This window comes from Echinops telfairi, unplaced genomic scaffold (genome assembly GCF_000313985.2).
Source record: "Echinops telfairi isolate 266 unplaced genomic scaffold, ASM31398v2 ScPeMD7_12;HRSCAF=54, whole genome shotgun sequence".
NCBI lineage: Eukaryota > Metazoa > Chordata > Mammalia > Afrosoricida > Tenrecidae > Echinops > Echinops telfairi.
In genome coordinates this window covers 57,857-71,787 of record NW_022103909.1, presented here as the reverse complement: position 1 = coordinate 71,787, position 13,931 = coordinate 57,857, and the positions used below count along the sequence as shown (strand labels likewise).

The window sequence follows — 13,931 nt, the reverse complement described above, 5'->3', positions numbered from 1 at the left end:
GCACGTCTCCCTTTCCTGCCGTGTGGGGGATTGGCTGAGCCGTCTCTGGCCAGGCTGTTGGATGGGTGGTGCCAGCCCCTCCGACTTCTCGGGGTAGGCAATGGGGGCTGCACCCAGGTCCCCAGGAGGGCAGTGCCGGCCAGGGAGATGCCACGACAGGGACCGACGTTCTTACTCGTGGCCCAGCCTTCACTGCAAGTCTAAGTAGTCTCTCACATCCCCTGCCTAGGCCAGAGTCCTCCAGCTCCCAGAGCAACTAGAGAGGCTTAGTGAGGGGTGCTGAGGCCTGGGCATGTAGACACCCCACCCCCACCCTGCCCCCTTGCCCTAGCTGCAGGCAGCTGAAGAGTTAGGGTTCCTGGGTCTCTGGCTGTCAAAAAGGTTCCCACCTTTAGACTTGGATGTGGAAGGGGAACTGCCAGAGGGTGGGAGGAGCCCTGGGCAGGGCGTGAGGGAGAAGGCTGAGGCTGAGGGTGTGTGTCTGCCTAGGTGGCCAGCGCCGCCCTGCCTGCCTGCCTGCCTGCCTGCCCGTCTGCCCGCCTGTCCCAGCCAGGCCCGGCCTGGTCCCCACCTGCAGCCTGGTAGATGTGCCATGAATGTTGTTGACTCTGGGGCTGTGTATACATGTTTTGCCCAGAGTCAGTGTCTGATGGGGACAAGTCTCTAATTTCTACATGGCCAGTATGGGTGCTCAGCTTTGCAGCAGGCGGGGACCCCGGAGCAAAAGGGAAGGGGGGGGAGTGCCAACTGGGTGCAGGGGCCCTGGGGAGTTGGGGTGGGAGTAAGGAAAACAGGAGAGCAGTGATGGGGACTGGGGAGGGCTCCGGAGAGAGGGACACAAACACTCCCAGGGTGGCCAGCACTGGGGACCTGGACTCCTGGGTCACATCACATTTTCCGTGCTGGAATGACTGTGCTCTGTCCTCACTGCCACCCTGGGGGCCTGGTACCCTCCCTCCTGGGAGAGGCCACTTTGGGTAGCCAGAGTAAGGGGAAGGAAAGGAGAGAGGGGAGGGGGCATGCTGTGTGTGGCCTTCTCAGGAGAGCCCAGACACACACGTCACAGGGGGCACAGACAAGGTCCTCCTCCCGGTTCTTGGGGGTGAGGGGCAGGCTGGGGAGAACTGGGAATAGGTACTCTAGGGTCCCGTCCCCAGGTGGCCTGGCTGCTGTTGACTTGGCTTGGTTTCCCTGGGAGCAACTCTCAGCAGGGTGGGAGGGGCTGGTGTCAGGGAGTTGGACCCAGGCTTCCAGGCTGGGGTGGGATGGCGCCTGCCAGCCAGCCAGTGTGTCAGGGCTCCTGCCAGGAAGCTCCAAACTTAACCCCTCCTGCCCTGGTGGTGGTGGCTGGTGGAAGGAGGGCAGACCCAGTTGTGGTTTGGGAATGTGGCCCTAACTTCTCCCACCCCCCCTGTACCCTCCTCAGCACATCTGTACTTGGTTTGCAATGAATGAGTCTCCTGTCCTCAGGAACCAGGCAAGGGTACCACTCCCACCCTGGCTGGGCATCTTGACATAGAACCAGGCACCACCCCATGACTCGTCCCTGCTGGGATCGCCTCTCAACACTCCCCTTTTCTTTCTTCAGAGGGGCCTCGGACAGCGCCTAGTGACCAAGAGCTGGGGCTCACAGACTGTGTGGTCCCAAGGTAGCACATGGGACCAGAGACACCAAAACGGGACAGAAACCCCTGGGGGAGCCTCAAGAGGGAGAGGACTCTGTCTGCCTCTGCCCTCTTTGTCTCGGTTTGTCTGTCTAGTCTGCCTGTCTTTGTCCTTGGCTGGTGTTTGTCCATCCATCTGCTCCTTCTGGCTGGCTGGCTGGCTGCCTCCTCTGTCCTCAGTGGTCAACCAAGGCAGCCAGGGAGGTGGTGGGAGGAGATGCCCAGGAAGACCCACCCTATGCAAGCCCCTCCCCTGGGGCTTCTCAGTTCCACCTCTGCTGTACCCCCTCCCCCCAACTACTCCTCCCCAGGACTCAACAACTGGGGCCTGTGCCCTGCAGCAGGCTGGGAAACAGCAGAGGCAAATTGGGGAGGAGGAGGAAGAAGGCATCAGCTTCATCCCCATCCTCCTCATCTTGAAGGGCTGGAATTCTTTCTCTCCCCACCCTCCCTACGCTCCCCATGGTGCAGTGGAGCCAGTGTCCTGCCTGGATTCCAGGACCAGGACCAAGCTTAGGCTCAGGCTCAGGCTCGCTAGGAGAGAGGGGCCTCCTTCTCTGGAAACTGGTGGCGTGGTGGGGGCTCCCTTCATTTCTCTTGAAGGGCTGGGATTCTTTCTCTCCCCACCCTCCCTACGCTCCCCATGGTGCAGTGGAGCCAGTGTCCTGCCTGGATTCCAGGATCAGGACTAAGCTTAGGCTCAGGTTCAGGCTCGCTAGGAGAGAGGGGCCTCCTTCTCTGGAAACCGGTGGCGTGGTGGGGGCTCCCTTCATTTCTCTTTCCTTTGGCCCGTCTTCACTTCTAGGCTTTGCTCTCTTTGTGGCTGCTCCACTCAGTCACCCCCGTAACCTGGAGGTCACCACAGTAACCTGGAGAGATGACATGGGGGGGCCTCTAGATCCACCAGGTTGCCCCTGCTCCCCCCCTCACAGAGCAAAGGCCCCCAAGAAGAGGCGATGAGGGGAGGAAAGGACTCCTGGCACACCTGCCCAGCCGCCCTGCCTGTGCTGTCACACAGCCCTAACATTCACCTCTGCCCCTGCCCCCATGCTGGGGGCAGCACAGACAGGCAAGCCATGTTTGCAGGCCCAGCTCAGTGCTGTGAGGGATGCCCTGTTCCAAGCTCAGAGGTGGCTGGCAGATGTCTGCAGGGGTGGGGGGGAGGCTGTGTTACAACCCCCAAGGACATCATTAAGACACGGAAGTGCTGTCGGGGCTTAGAGACCAGGGCACCCAGGGAGCATGTGATGAAAACATGTTTTGTACAACATGGGTCCTCTTTCCCTTCCTCCCCTCTTCTCCCACCTCTTCCCCCTCCCAAAGAAGGCTCCTGTGTGCCAAGGCTGGTGCCAACCCTCCCCCCACTACCCCCTCTACTGCTCAACTCCACCCCTCAGACCAGCCTGCTCTGCTGCCTGCCAGACTCTTGCCTTCCTGGTGAATGAGTTTGTGTGTGGAAGGTTCTCACCAACTCTGATGCTGCCCAGATCCGACTACAAAACAGACCTCAATTTTGAAACTCACGGCTAACTAAGCAACAACCAGGAGTAGCTAGAAATGCCTCCCCCCGAATGAACAGGTGCCATGCATTAATTCACCAGATCCTTCTGGAACATCTACTGGGTGCCAGGCACTGTGCTAGGCCCTGGGAATACCCAGGGGTAGTCCTTGCCCCGGCAGGTTTACAGCCTCATGGAAGAGTCCAATGTTGATCAGTTAACACGCAACACTGCAGCAGGGCTGGCTCCAGTGGGGAGGCAGGTGGTGCCCTGAGAGTGAGCAGTAGGGATTCTTCCCTAGTCAGGAGATTCTGGAGAGAACTCCTGCTGGGGAAAAGTGAGGAGCCAAGTGAAGAACAGGGTGGACCAGAAGTGTGTGCAAAGACTGCAGAGCTGGAGTCCTGACTCTCAGCCTCTAGAAAAACATGGCAGGGGGATGGGGGTGGTGCTCTAGTCCAGCTGAATTTTGCTGTGTCACAAAGGAGAGATGATCATCAAAGGAGAACTATGGGATACCTGGTAACCCTGCCCTGGAATGATTCCACCTATTTCTCCATCTCTTCCTCCAGAAAGGGAAAGGGAGGTACTCCGCATGGCACAACTGCCAGGTTTGGAGGGGGCGCATTCCTGCATTTGCTCCCCCAGAGCCTCGCCAGACAGAAAAGCCTTCTCCTCAGAGCCGGCTCTGCCATGGGCACGTACACACACTCGCTCACACGCCTCTCCTGATCCAGCCCTGACCTGTTCCACTCCCTGGAGGGAGCATGTCTGCCTCCAAGCTTGCCTGGAGCCTGTAGGAGGTGTGTGTGGGTGTGTGTGTAGGTGCAGCTGTCTGCACAGCTGCCAGCCAGGGGCTTAGGGTCCCTCTTCTCTGGCTACTGGGGAACTTCCAGTACCTCTTGCCCAGACACCAAGGTTCCTTTTAAGGCTTGAGAAAGTGGAGGGGCCTAACGTGGGACCCCCTCAGAGGAAGGAGCAGGCCTCTCAGTGATTGCGCCTTGTGCAGAACCGGCAAAGAGGTCACAGGACCAAGGAGGGGACGTTCCAGCCTTGCCTTGGCCCTCTTTCATTCCTGTGCCTATACCCCCTGTGGACAGGGCATCTGGTTGAGGCCAGCCTGGCACCCCCACCCCCACACCTGGGACTTCCCCTCAGTGGAAACTCCCCGAACTTGGGCATCCTGCCTCCCTTGCTGATTCCCGCCACTGCTGGGGTTCTGTTCAGCTTCAGTTGGCCAGACTACATCTTCAATGGGACCCAAGGATGGGAGCCCAGGGTTTGATGGATGGCTGCCTCTTCTGGTGGACTCCTCTGGAGAATAGTTAAGGGGCTGATGTGGGGGTGTTGGAAAGTTACCCTTTGTTGTCTACCTACTAGGTACCAGGCATTGTGCTAGGGATGTGTATTATCTCACTGAATCCACCACGTAGCTGTTCAGAGAGGTGGTAATTATCTTCCTTGTTTTCTAAAGAAGGAAATTCACAACTAGAGAAGTTAAGCAACTCACCCAGTATTGCACAGCTGGGTAGCGGCATTGCCGAGATGGGAACCCATGTCCTCGAGGTCCCCTGCTCAGTGTACTGTCATGACTACTGCCCACCTCTCCGTGAGATCAGCTATTTTGGGATTTCATGCCACGACATTCAGCAAGAATTCACTGAGTACTGATAGGTGCCAGAAACATAAAGAAAGTCATTGTCCCTGAGGACTGATGGGCAAGGCCAGTGTCTGGACTAGGGAGTGTCAAACTAAGATACAGGTCTGAACACAGTGCCGTGGGACACTGCGTAGACATTCCTTAAAAAACAAAAAAGCACCACTTTTTACTGACATATAGTTCACATACCGTACAATTCAATGGTTTCAATATATTTTTAAAAGTCGTGCGACCATCACCACCATCAACTATAGAAACATTTTTTTTCCATAGATACTCTTTAGGTCTGGTATATATAAATATATTATGAACAGTGTGAAGACCAAACTGGAATTAGCTGCCATCTAGGTCAAGAAATAATATTTCCTATTATGTGTTTTTCTTCATGTGAAAGCAAGGCTGGGGAAATCTATAGCGACAGTAACTGGATTAATAGCTCCTTAGGGTTATAGCAGAAGAGGTTGGGGGGAAACAGGGAGCTAGTTATAAAAAGTACAAGACAGAAGACAATGTTCTAAAATTGATCGTAGTGGCGACTGCACAATTATTTTTAACATGCTTAAATTATGGAACTACGGTATCTGAACGATATGTCAATATAGCTGTTAAGAAACAAAAACGTTTCCTGCATTCCAGAAGTCTCCCTCATGTAACCCTTCCAGTTCATAATTCCCTCCCTTCCTTAAAAGGTAGCATCCTACCTCCTGACTCTGTGATAATGCTTCTCTTGTTTTTAAAACAGTTTTAGAGCTATGCAAAGTTAGAGTTCTAAAACATGTATCCCTCAATAATGTTACTTAATATTGCCTCCTCTGTAGGACTATAGAAATGAAATGATACTGCAGTACTCACTTGTGCCTTACCTTTGTGCTCTGTGTCTTGTTGGGGAGATCCAGACAAACTGTTGCAAATAGCTGGCTTTTGTTCATTTTCACTGTTGCGTTCTAGTCAATTGCATGAGCATACCGGTCTTGTTTTTTTCATTCTACTGTTGATGGATGTTTTAAATGTTTTCAGTTTGGGCCTTTAAAAAACAAAACAATACTGTAATGAATGCTCTTGCACGTTTCCGAGTACACACAGACAAGAGTTTTATGATGTATAGGCTCAACGGGAACTGGAAAAGACACCAAACTTACTGCCAAGGAGTCGATGCCACCCTGTACGCTGCAGCACAGCGTAGAACTGCCCCTGTGCGTTCCCGAGACAGTGGGTGGCACTAGGGGCTGAGAGGCTCCTTTTTCTCCCTTGATTGGAACAGATGGTGCCAAGCTGTCTTCCAAAGTGGCTGGGAGCGGAAGATTTGAACCAGGGGCAGGGCTAGGACCAAGAAGACCCCCAGCTTTCTCCGCCATGGTCTTACCCTGCCCTTCTGCTCATTGCACTTGCCCCCTGCCCCCCCTGCAAGGTTCTCTCACTAGTTATTTACACAGCTCCCTCCCTCACGTCCCTCAGAGGATGGCTAAGTCACTTCTCAGTGACACCTTCCCTAACCCTCCCACGTTGGACCGCAGCCTCTGCCAGGACACTCCTTTCTCCCAGCTCCTCCACTTTATTCCCCCCACCCACACCCCAGCCTCCTGGACTCCATCTAGCCCCAGGCTCAGGGGCCAGTGCTTCATGGATCCTCTCCCTCCCAAAGTGCTGAAGGGCAGTACTGTAAGCTCAGCCTGTTTGGCTGCTCCTGATGACTGATCCATCTCCCTCTGACTCACTTTTTATCGTCCCATCCTGCTTCCCCGTAGTCACGCTCACGCTCTGAAATAAGCGAGCTGATTCCCTTGTTTACCTGTTTGCCATTCTTTTGTCTCCACTCTGCCTCTCAGGAAACTCTGTCCACCACCAAGGCCAGTGCCAGATGTATTGAAAGGAAAATGCATCCATTCTAACTGAAGCGGCCCTATGGGACAGAGTAGAACTGCCCCTGTGGGTTTCCCAGAGGGTCACTATTTAAAGGAGCTGAAAGCCTACAGAGCAGATGGTTTCCAATGACCAGCCTTGACGTTGGTAACCCACAACGCCACCTGGGCTCCTTGGATGCATATTATTATTATTATTAAAATGATCTCTTTCTCTCTCTCTCCTCTCTCTGCAGTGACCCTATAGAACAGGGTAGAACTGCCCCCCTGTGGGTTTCCAAGACTGCAATTCTCTACGGTCCTAGAAAGCCTCATCCTTCTTCCTCAGAGCAGGTGGTGGTTTTGAACTGCTGATCTTGTGGTTAGCAGTCCCAGGAGTCACCGCTGCATCCTCAGGGCATAATAAATCCTCAAATAATCACTGCCCAGGCTGGCCATCTCCTAGGAATCGCCAGGCCCTCCCACCCCTACTTGGAAATTCCCAGAATCTAGGCATCCCACCTCCCCTTGTCAACTCCCAGCCAGCCACATCACCGTCTTAGTCTTCCAGGGGGCTGCTGCCGCTACGGAGCTGTTTCTTCCCAAGTCCCAGCCCTGGGCTGCTGGGGCCTGCAGAGGCAGTGCTGGCCATCAAGGTCAGAGTGATGGGGAAGGAGCCTCACCTCAGCAGGGGGCAGGTGCCTGGGCTCAAGAGATACTTTTTGATTGAGTGAAGGGAAAGGCTTCCCAGGGGTAGGGCCTTGTCAGGTGGGGAAGAAAAACTGGGCACTAACCACAGAAGGATCCGAGCGAACAGAGAGCCCAAGGGTGGGAGGCACACGTTCTGGTCTGATGTCCTTAGAGGGTTTGGGGTGTAGCAGAGGCTGGGGGTGGGGGTGGGGGAGGCAACCACTGCCAGGTAGGTCTGAAAGGGAGGGCTGAGCTCCCCAAAGGCTCAGCAAGGCTCAGCGTGTCTTAGGTTTAATCCTGCTCACCCCCACCACAGTCTGTCTCCTTGGCTTTCCTCCTTCCCCCAGACTCCAGCCCTGCCACTCCTGCAGCTGCATGGACTTCTCCCTGGGACTCCGTGTGGGGCCTCGGAACAAGAAGGTTGCCCGCCACCAGCCTCCGATGCCCTCTGGGCATGGCCCACCTGCTGTCTCTCCTAGCCTTGCCTGCCCCTCCTCAGTCTGTGCCTGCCCCTGCCCTGCCTGCCCCCTTCCCACCTGCTCCTGCTCTGCCTGCCCTTCTTCTGTGGCTCCCTGCCCCTCCTGTCCCAGCTTGCCTGGCCCACCCTGTGTCTGTTCGTACCCTCCCTGTCCTGCCTGTCCACCCTTGGTTGTCCCCCATACCTCCTGCAGCCTCTGTGCTGGTGCACCAGTGACCTGCTGCCACCTCCCGCCTCGCCCGGTTTACCCTTGCTCCAAAGGCCGAGCTGCCTACCCCATCTCCTGCTGGGGCTGCCTCGACAGCTGCAATCGTGGCCCAGGGGCTGCTTGGGGGCCTCCAGGTGCCACTGAAGGACGCAGCAGCTGCTGCTGTTGCTGCTGCAGTTGCAGCAAGGGGCAACACACCTCTCCAGGGCGCTGCCAGATAGCATAGGTGGGCTGCTGTCTCCCCTAAAAACGACCAGCCTCCTAGAGTCTTCTTGCAGCTGCTTCTGCAGGCTCAAGAGCCTTTGCCCCTGCCCTTCGCCCCAGATGGGGGTGGGCACGGCATAGGGGAGGCAGGCGAGATGGGTCTTTGGGCAGCATCAAAGCAGGTAGAGGTAGCTGACAGTGAGCAGCCCCTCTGCCCTTCCCCTCTGTCCTTGGTGGGTGAGGAGGAGTCTCTGAAGTTGGTTTCTGGGGGAGCTGCCGGGGGCTCCGGAACTTTCTCCTCTGCAGCTTCTGGACTAGAAACGGTTCTTCTCAGAGGCTTTCTCTCGGCCTAGAAGGTAAGCAAGACGCCCATTTCTTCTCCTCTGGTCAGCCTCCGTTGGAGACTGCTTAGCAGTTCACATGGGTAAGCTGGTCTCCTCCTCTAGAGGCGACAGGGGGTCCTCTGGGCAGGGGCCACCTCTTGTCCTTGGACCCCTCTGCCTGTCCCCCTAATTAAACCCCGAGTCTCTGGACCCTGACCTCTCACCTAGAGTCAAAGAAGGCCAGCTGAGCAGAGGGTTCTTGACTCCTCCCTCTCCTCCCATCCCATCAGCCTACACACAAGCCTTAGCTTCCCCGAACCTGGCGCTCTCTGTCTAGACATCTTTCAAATCCGGGAGCTGGCCTAGCGTCTGTGACCTCAATCTGGCGGCAATAATCCCGTCCGTCCGTCCGTCCGTCTGTGGCATCCATGCTTACCCAGTTTGGGAGGTGAGAGAAGCAGGAATCCTTGGACTCGAGTTCCCGATGGATGATTTCTCCCACACTCACCCAGACAGAAACCCTGACCCTGGGGCAGGGAGAGGTAGTTGGAAGTGAGCGCCCCAGATACCTTCCCAGGATCGGGTTTTAGGTTGAGAGTCCTTCCGTGTGTCTCAGGTTCTCTGGCTCCTGTGCTGCTCGGTTTCTCTCTTCTCTTTCTCGCCTTCTTTCTCCAGAACCTTCTGTTCTTCCCTGTCCATCTCTAGTTCTTTCCTATGTCATTGTCTCCATTCCTCTCCTCCTTTACTATCCCTGGGACATCCCGGCTTCCCCTAGCTTGCAAACCAAACCAAACCAAACTAAACCCAGGGAGACCCTAGAGGACAGAGAGAGCATCGCGACTCTGGATCTTTACAATGTAGAACAGGAAGACGCACAATCTGTGTCACAGCAGACAGCCTCATCTTTCTCCCTTGGAGCAGGTGGTGGGTTTGAACCACTAACATGGTGGTTAGCTGCCCGACATTGAACCTACTTTGCCACTCGGGCTCATTTCCACCTAGCTGTGTCGCTACATGTGTTCTGCCCATGCTCTATACCTCTGCTTCTCCTTTTAGCTTTCCCTATAATCTAAAGCCAATGTAATATAGCACGCCTGGCACTCGCTCTCTCCCTTGTCTCAATCCCTGTCTTCCTGTCGGCCTTTCCTCCCACCCGTATGCCTGTGCTCTTCTGGCCTTGTTTGTGTGGGGGTGCATTTTTGTTTTTTAAATCATGTGGGGGTGCATTTTGTCCACTGTTCTATTTGTTTCCTCTTCTGTCTTTGTCTCGCTGTCTCGCTTATCTCTCATGTCTAGTGTTTTGCTTTTCTACTTCCCATCTCTCTTTCTGCCTCTCCATATCTGGTTTTAAATCTCTTATCTATCTTTCCATCTCTCCCTCCTTGAATCCTACAGCTAGCTAGAGATGCACATGACATTTATTTTTAATCATTTCAGGCAAGGAAAAAAAAGGGGGGGGGCAGAAAGAAATAGTAGGAGCAAAAGCACCAAAATCATAGCACACCTGTCCTGTCCATCTCACCACCGCTGCCCAATGGCCAAGACATTGAGAGGTCCAGTGTCTCTGCCTCGCGTACACCTCAGGCACTGGAGGGACAGGGCTGGACATGGCTAACAGAAGATAGCGCCTCCTTCCCCACTCACTCCCTAGGTCAGCGGTTCTCAACCTGTGGGTCGAGACCCTTTGGGGGTCGCCTGACTCTTTCATAGGGGTTGCCTGATTCATAACAGTAGCAAATTACAGTTAAGAAGTAGCAACAAAAACAGTTTTATGGTTGGGGGTCACCACCACATGAGGAACTATAGGAAAGGGTCGTAGCATTAGGAAGGTTGAGAACCTCTGCCCTAGGTGATCCATCCCTACTCAGCTCTTCTAAGCCTTCTTAAAAAAGAACAAAACCCTAAACCACATTTCTAACATGATGCTTCTCCCAACTTTCAATTCTGAAAATTGATAAAGAAAAAAAGACTCAAAATGAAGCATTTATGCTGCCTGTCCTATCTGCATAAACTGGATTTTAGGGTAACAAAATATCTCTAATTGATCGAGAAGACTTCTTATTTACTGAAGAATTCTAGCTAATGGAATGTAGCATGAGAAAGAGCCCCGTTTTGCAAATCCTAAGGAAATAATGGATTGAAGTGAGAATCATCAATGGGTAAAGCCAAAGATGATGGCTGGGGGAGGTCTTCACAGGGGTGGGATCAAGCTGTCACCACCTGACCCCATTGGCGAGTCTTGGCACCATTGACCGGGCACACCTCGGCTGCCTGATGGTGTGCGATATGGAGCACTCTACCGAGGAAGGATTCTTGACAAACAAAAAACGGAAATGAACCGAATCAAGTCTTTAGAGCTAAGTTCCACGAGACAGGAAATACAGAGAATGGAGGAACAGACTAAATGACACAGCAGGGAAGCAAGCGGACACATTCATCCTCAAGGGAAACCCACCCAGTTTCTTCAGCTGGGCAATAGCTGGGGGGGAAAGTTGCAAGAGAGAGAGCGAGAGAGCGAGGAGAGACAGAGACAGAGAGAGAGCAACATTACTAACTGAACCAAGTAGCTCTTATTTGGTTCCTGACATAGACAACCCAACTGTAAAAAGGCATTCTGAGACAGCGAGGGACATTTTATTATGGACTGAGTATTTATGATGCCAAGGAATGAGTTGGATTTTGTTGGATATTCAAAAAATGCCTCTAGGGAAATGTAAGACTAGGTCCTTATTGTCTAGAGATGCACATGACATTTATTTTTAATCATTTCAGGCAAGGAAAAAAAAGGGGGGGGGCAGAAAAAAAGTAATAGTAGGAGCAAAAGTACCAAAATCATAATAATGGTTGAATCTGTGTGCTGAGTATGAGATTCCTGAAACCATGCTGTCTCTGTAGTGTATGTGTGAACGAATGTAAGAGTTGTAGTCATGCTCCTCTGGCAAGCATGCTTCCCAGGGCCCCGGGAGCATCCTTTCCACCTGCCCTGTAAGCTAGCACTTCAGTGTGGCTCCCTCCAACCTTCCCCACCCTTCCCTAGACACATGTTCCGGGGACAGATCCTCTGAAGTCCTCCAGTGGCAACTTTCCCATGGCTAGGACCTTTCCTGACAGTGCTTCACAGCTCACAGGGCCAGAGGAAACCTAAGGAGTAAGCATGTTTAGAATAAGTCCTACAATCAACTCAATAATCCAAAATAATATAATTTTGATTTTGGTTTATTCTTAGCAAAATGCAATTTCCTCGTGGGGGACAAAAATACCCTGCTCTTCTTCCTGGGAAACAGGAGGCCAGGAATGCAAGGTCAGCTCATCCCATCTCCTGCCTCCATGTCGAATGACATCCACCCCACCCCACACAAAAAAAGACCACCAAGAGCTGAGAGCATTGGTGTCATCAGCTCAAGTGGCTGAAGCCCAGGCCTGGGAGGGAGGGCATTTGGGTCCCAAAGGGCTTTACTTACTGAGCGGCCTTGGGAAAGTCATTATTTTTGAGTCTTAACATTTCTAGACAAAAGCATGGGAATTACTACTTCCTCCTCAGCCTCCAGAAGTTTGTCAGCTAGGGCTGAAGGCACTTTGAAACTTGCAGGCTATAAATCTCAGCTGTTTACTTTATCACTAAAAAGCATTTATCAAGATGTTCAACCCAGGCATGCCCACCGTCGTCCCCCAGGACCTAGGACTCTTGTTGTTTTAAGACAACTCCAAATCAGGGTGACCCCAAGTGCCACAGAATGTAATTTTTCCATGGACATTTCTTGGCTGTAATCTTAGTGGAAGCAGACAGACCATCAGGGTTTTCCCTCCTCAGTCCTGTTGGGGGAGTTCAACCAAAACTCATTGCCATCCAGTCAATGCTGACTCATGGCCACCCCTTGGGGCCACCCCTTGAGTCTGTAACTGTTTACGGAAGTAGGAAACCCAGTCTTGCTTCCGAGGGAGCTGCTGGTAGTTTCGAACTGCGCACCATGCAGATCACAGCCCAATCTGCAACCACTACACCACCAAGACTCCTCTAGTATACATTGTTTTGGGCTTTTTTTTTTACATCCCAGGGAGGGGTCTTAATAGTTAGGGAAGGCCAAAGCCTTAATATATAGAAAACTGGCAGTTACCTGCATAGGTAGGTAAACTCATTTAATATTTTCAGAAGCCATCTGAACCCAGATCTAGAGATCTGGATTCCAATTCTGATTCTCCTTGGCATGTGGACATCTTACTTATTAACCTTTCCAACCCTGGGGGATAGTAATAGCATCTTATTTACCTTATTAGTTGTTCAGACAGTTAAATGAGGCAATTTATCTATTGCAGTTGGCCTAGGGCTTCTTCACACAGAATTTAGGTACATTAACTGTTCGATAAATGTTAACAGTTAACGTAAACCAGACACGTCAAAAAGTAATGTATATGGATTAATTGACTCACTAAGTTTCTCACCAAGTGTTAAAGTTGATTACGTATCAAACTGACCACTGTTTTTAAGTGCTGGGGATAGATACTACAAATTAACCAAACAGCTAAAAGTCTAGCGAGAGGGGCTGTCTACCGATAAACAAACACATAAGAGATCGAGTGTGCCAGATGGTGTTCAGTCCTATGCAGAAACACAACATGAAAGGGAATGAGAGCACTGTGAAGAAAGAGGGTGGGTTACTGGGCTGGAGGTGGTGGTGGCGTTGTTATTTCAAACAGGATGGCCAAGGAAGGCCTCACTGATAAGGTGACATTTGAGTAGAGAATTGCACGAGGTGAGGGACGTAACCATGTCGATATACCGGAGAAGAACCTTCCAGGGGAAAAGGAATGGGCAGCAGCCCTGGCGGCAGCCAGCAGAGATTGAGGGGGAATGGGGTGGGGTGACGTTGGAGCACCGGCACAGCACAGACCAGAGGAAGTAGGCTGTACCTGTGAACCACCTATGCCTCGTTGCCTCTGAACGTCAGCCTGTATTGGGGCAGGGCTGTCCTGGGACTTCAGACGGAGACACAGGGGCGCTGAGAAGTTAGTTGGCTGGTCCAAGGCCACAGGGGTAGGGGTTGAGTGGGTCTGCCGGGAGAGTCCAAGTTCGTAACACCACACTGCCTCCCTCAGGTGCCTCGGCCGCACTGACTGGTCGCCTGGAGGTCACTGCGGGAGAGAGGAGAAAAGCGAGGTGCCCGCGTGTTCCGTGGGATGCTGCGACCCCAGGCTCGGCGGGAGCACGGGCATCTTCCCCGCACACGGCTGCGGAAGCCACGGCACCGGGGAGCAAAGACAACGGGTCTTCGCTTCAAGGTGGTCCGCAGGGATCCCAGGGCCCGAGAAGCGGGTGTCGCCGAAAGACAGCGGGCAGTGGGCGAGATCCCACCCGGCGGGCGGCACACGCCC

The 13,931-nt window shown here is 53.1% G+C and overlaps 2 protein-coding genes across 2 annotated transcripts in view; one reads left to right on the top strand and one right to left on the bottom strand.

Annotated features, from left to right (window-relative positions):
• The window catches only part of RARG (retinoic acid receptor gamma), a 37,082-nt gene extending 23,224 nt beyond the window's left edge, over positions 1 to 13,858 (bottom strand). The window contains exons 1-2 of the mRNA XM_045287342.1: positions 13,470 to 13,858; positions 5,684 to 5,844 (exon numbers count right to left, since the gene is read on the bottom strand). The gene's annotated coding sequence lies outside the window, so the exon portion shown is untranslated. The remainder of the gene's footprint in view (positions 1 to 5,683; positions 5,845 to 13,469) is intronic.
• LOC123521359 (sperm mitochondrial-associated cysteine-rich protein) lies at positions 7,724 to 8,260 on the top strand. The gene has a single exon (XM_045287217.1). It carries the CDS (start codon positions 7,724 to 7,726, stop codon positions 8,258 to 8,260), a length of 537 nt encoding a protein of 178 aa, XP_045143152.1.
• Positions 13,859 to 13,931: the final 73 nt, after the last annotated feature.

Bases quoted from the DNA above. Each gene is read 5' to 3' on its own strand.
- LOC123521359 (XM_045287217.1), top strand. From the start codon at position 7,724: ATGGACTTCTCCCTGGGACTCCGTGTGGGGCCTCGGAACAAGAAGGTT.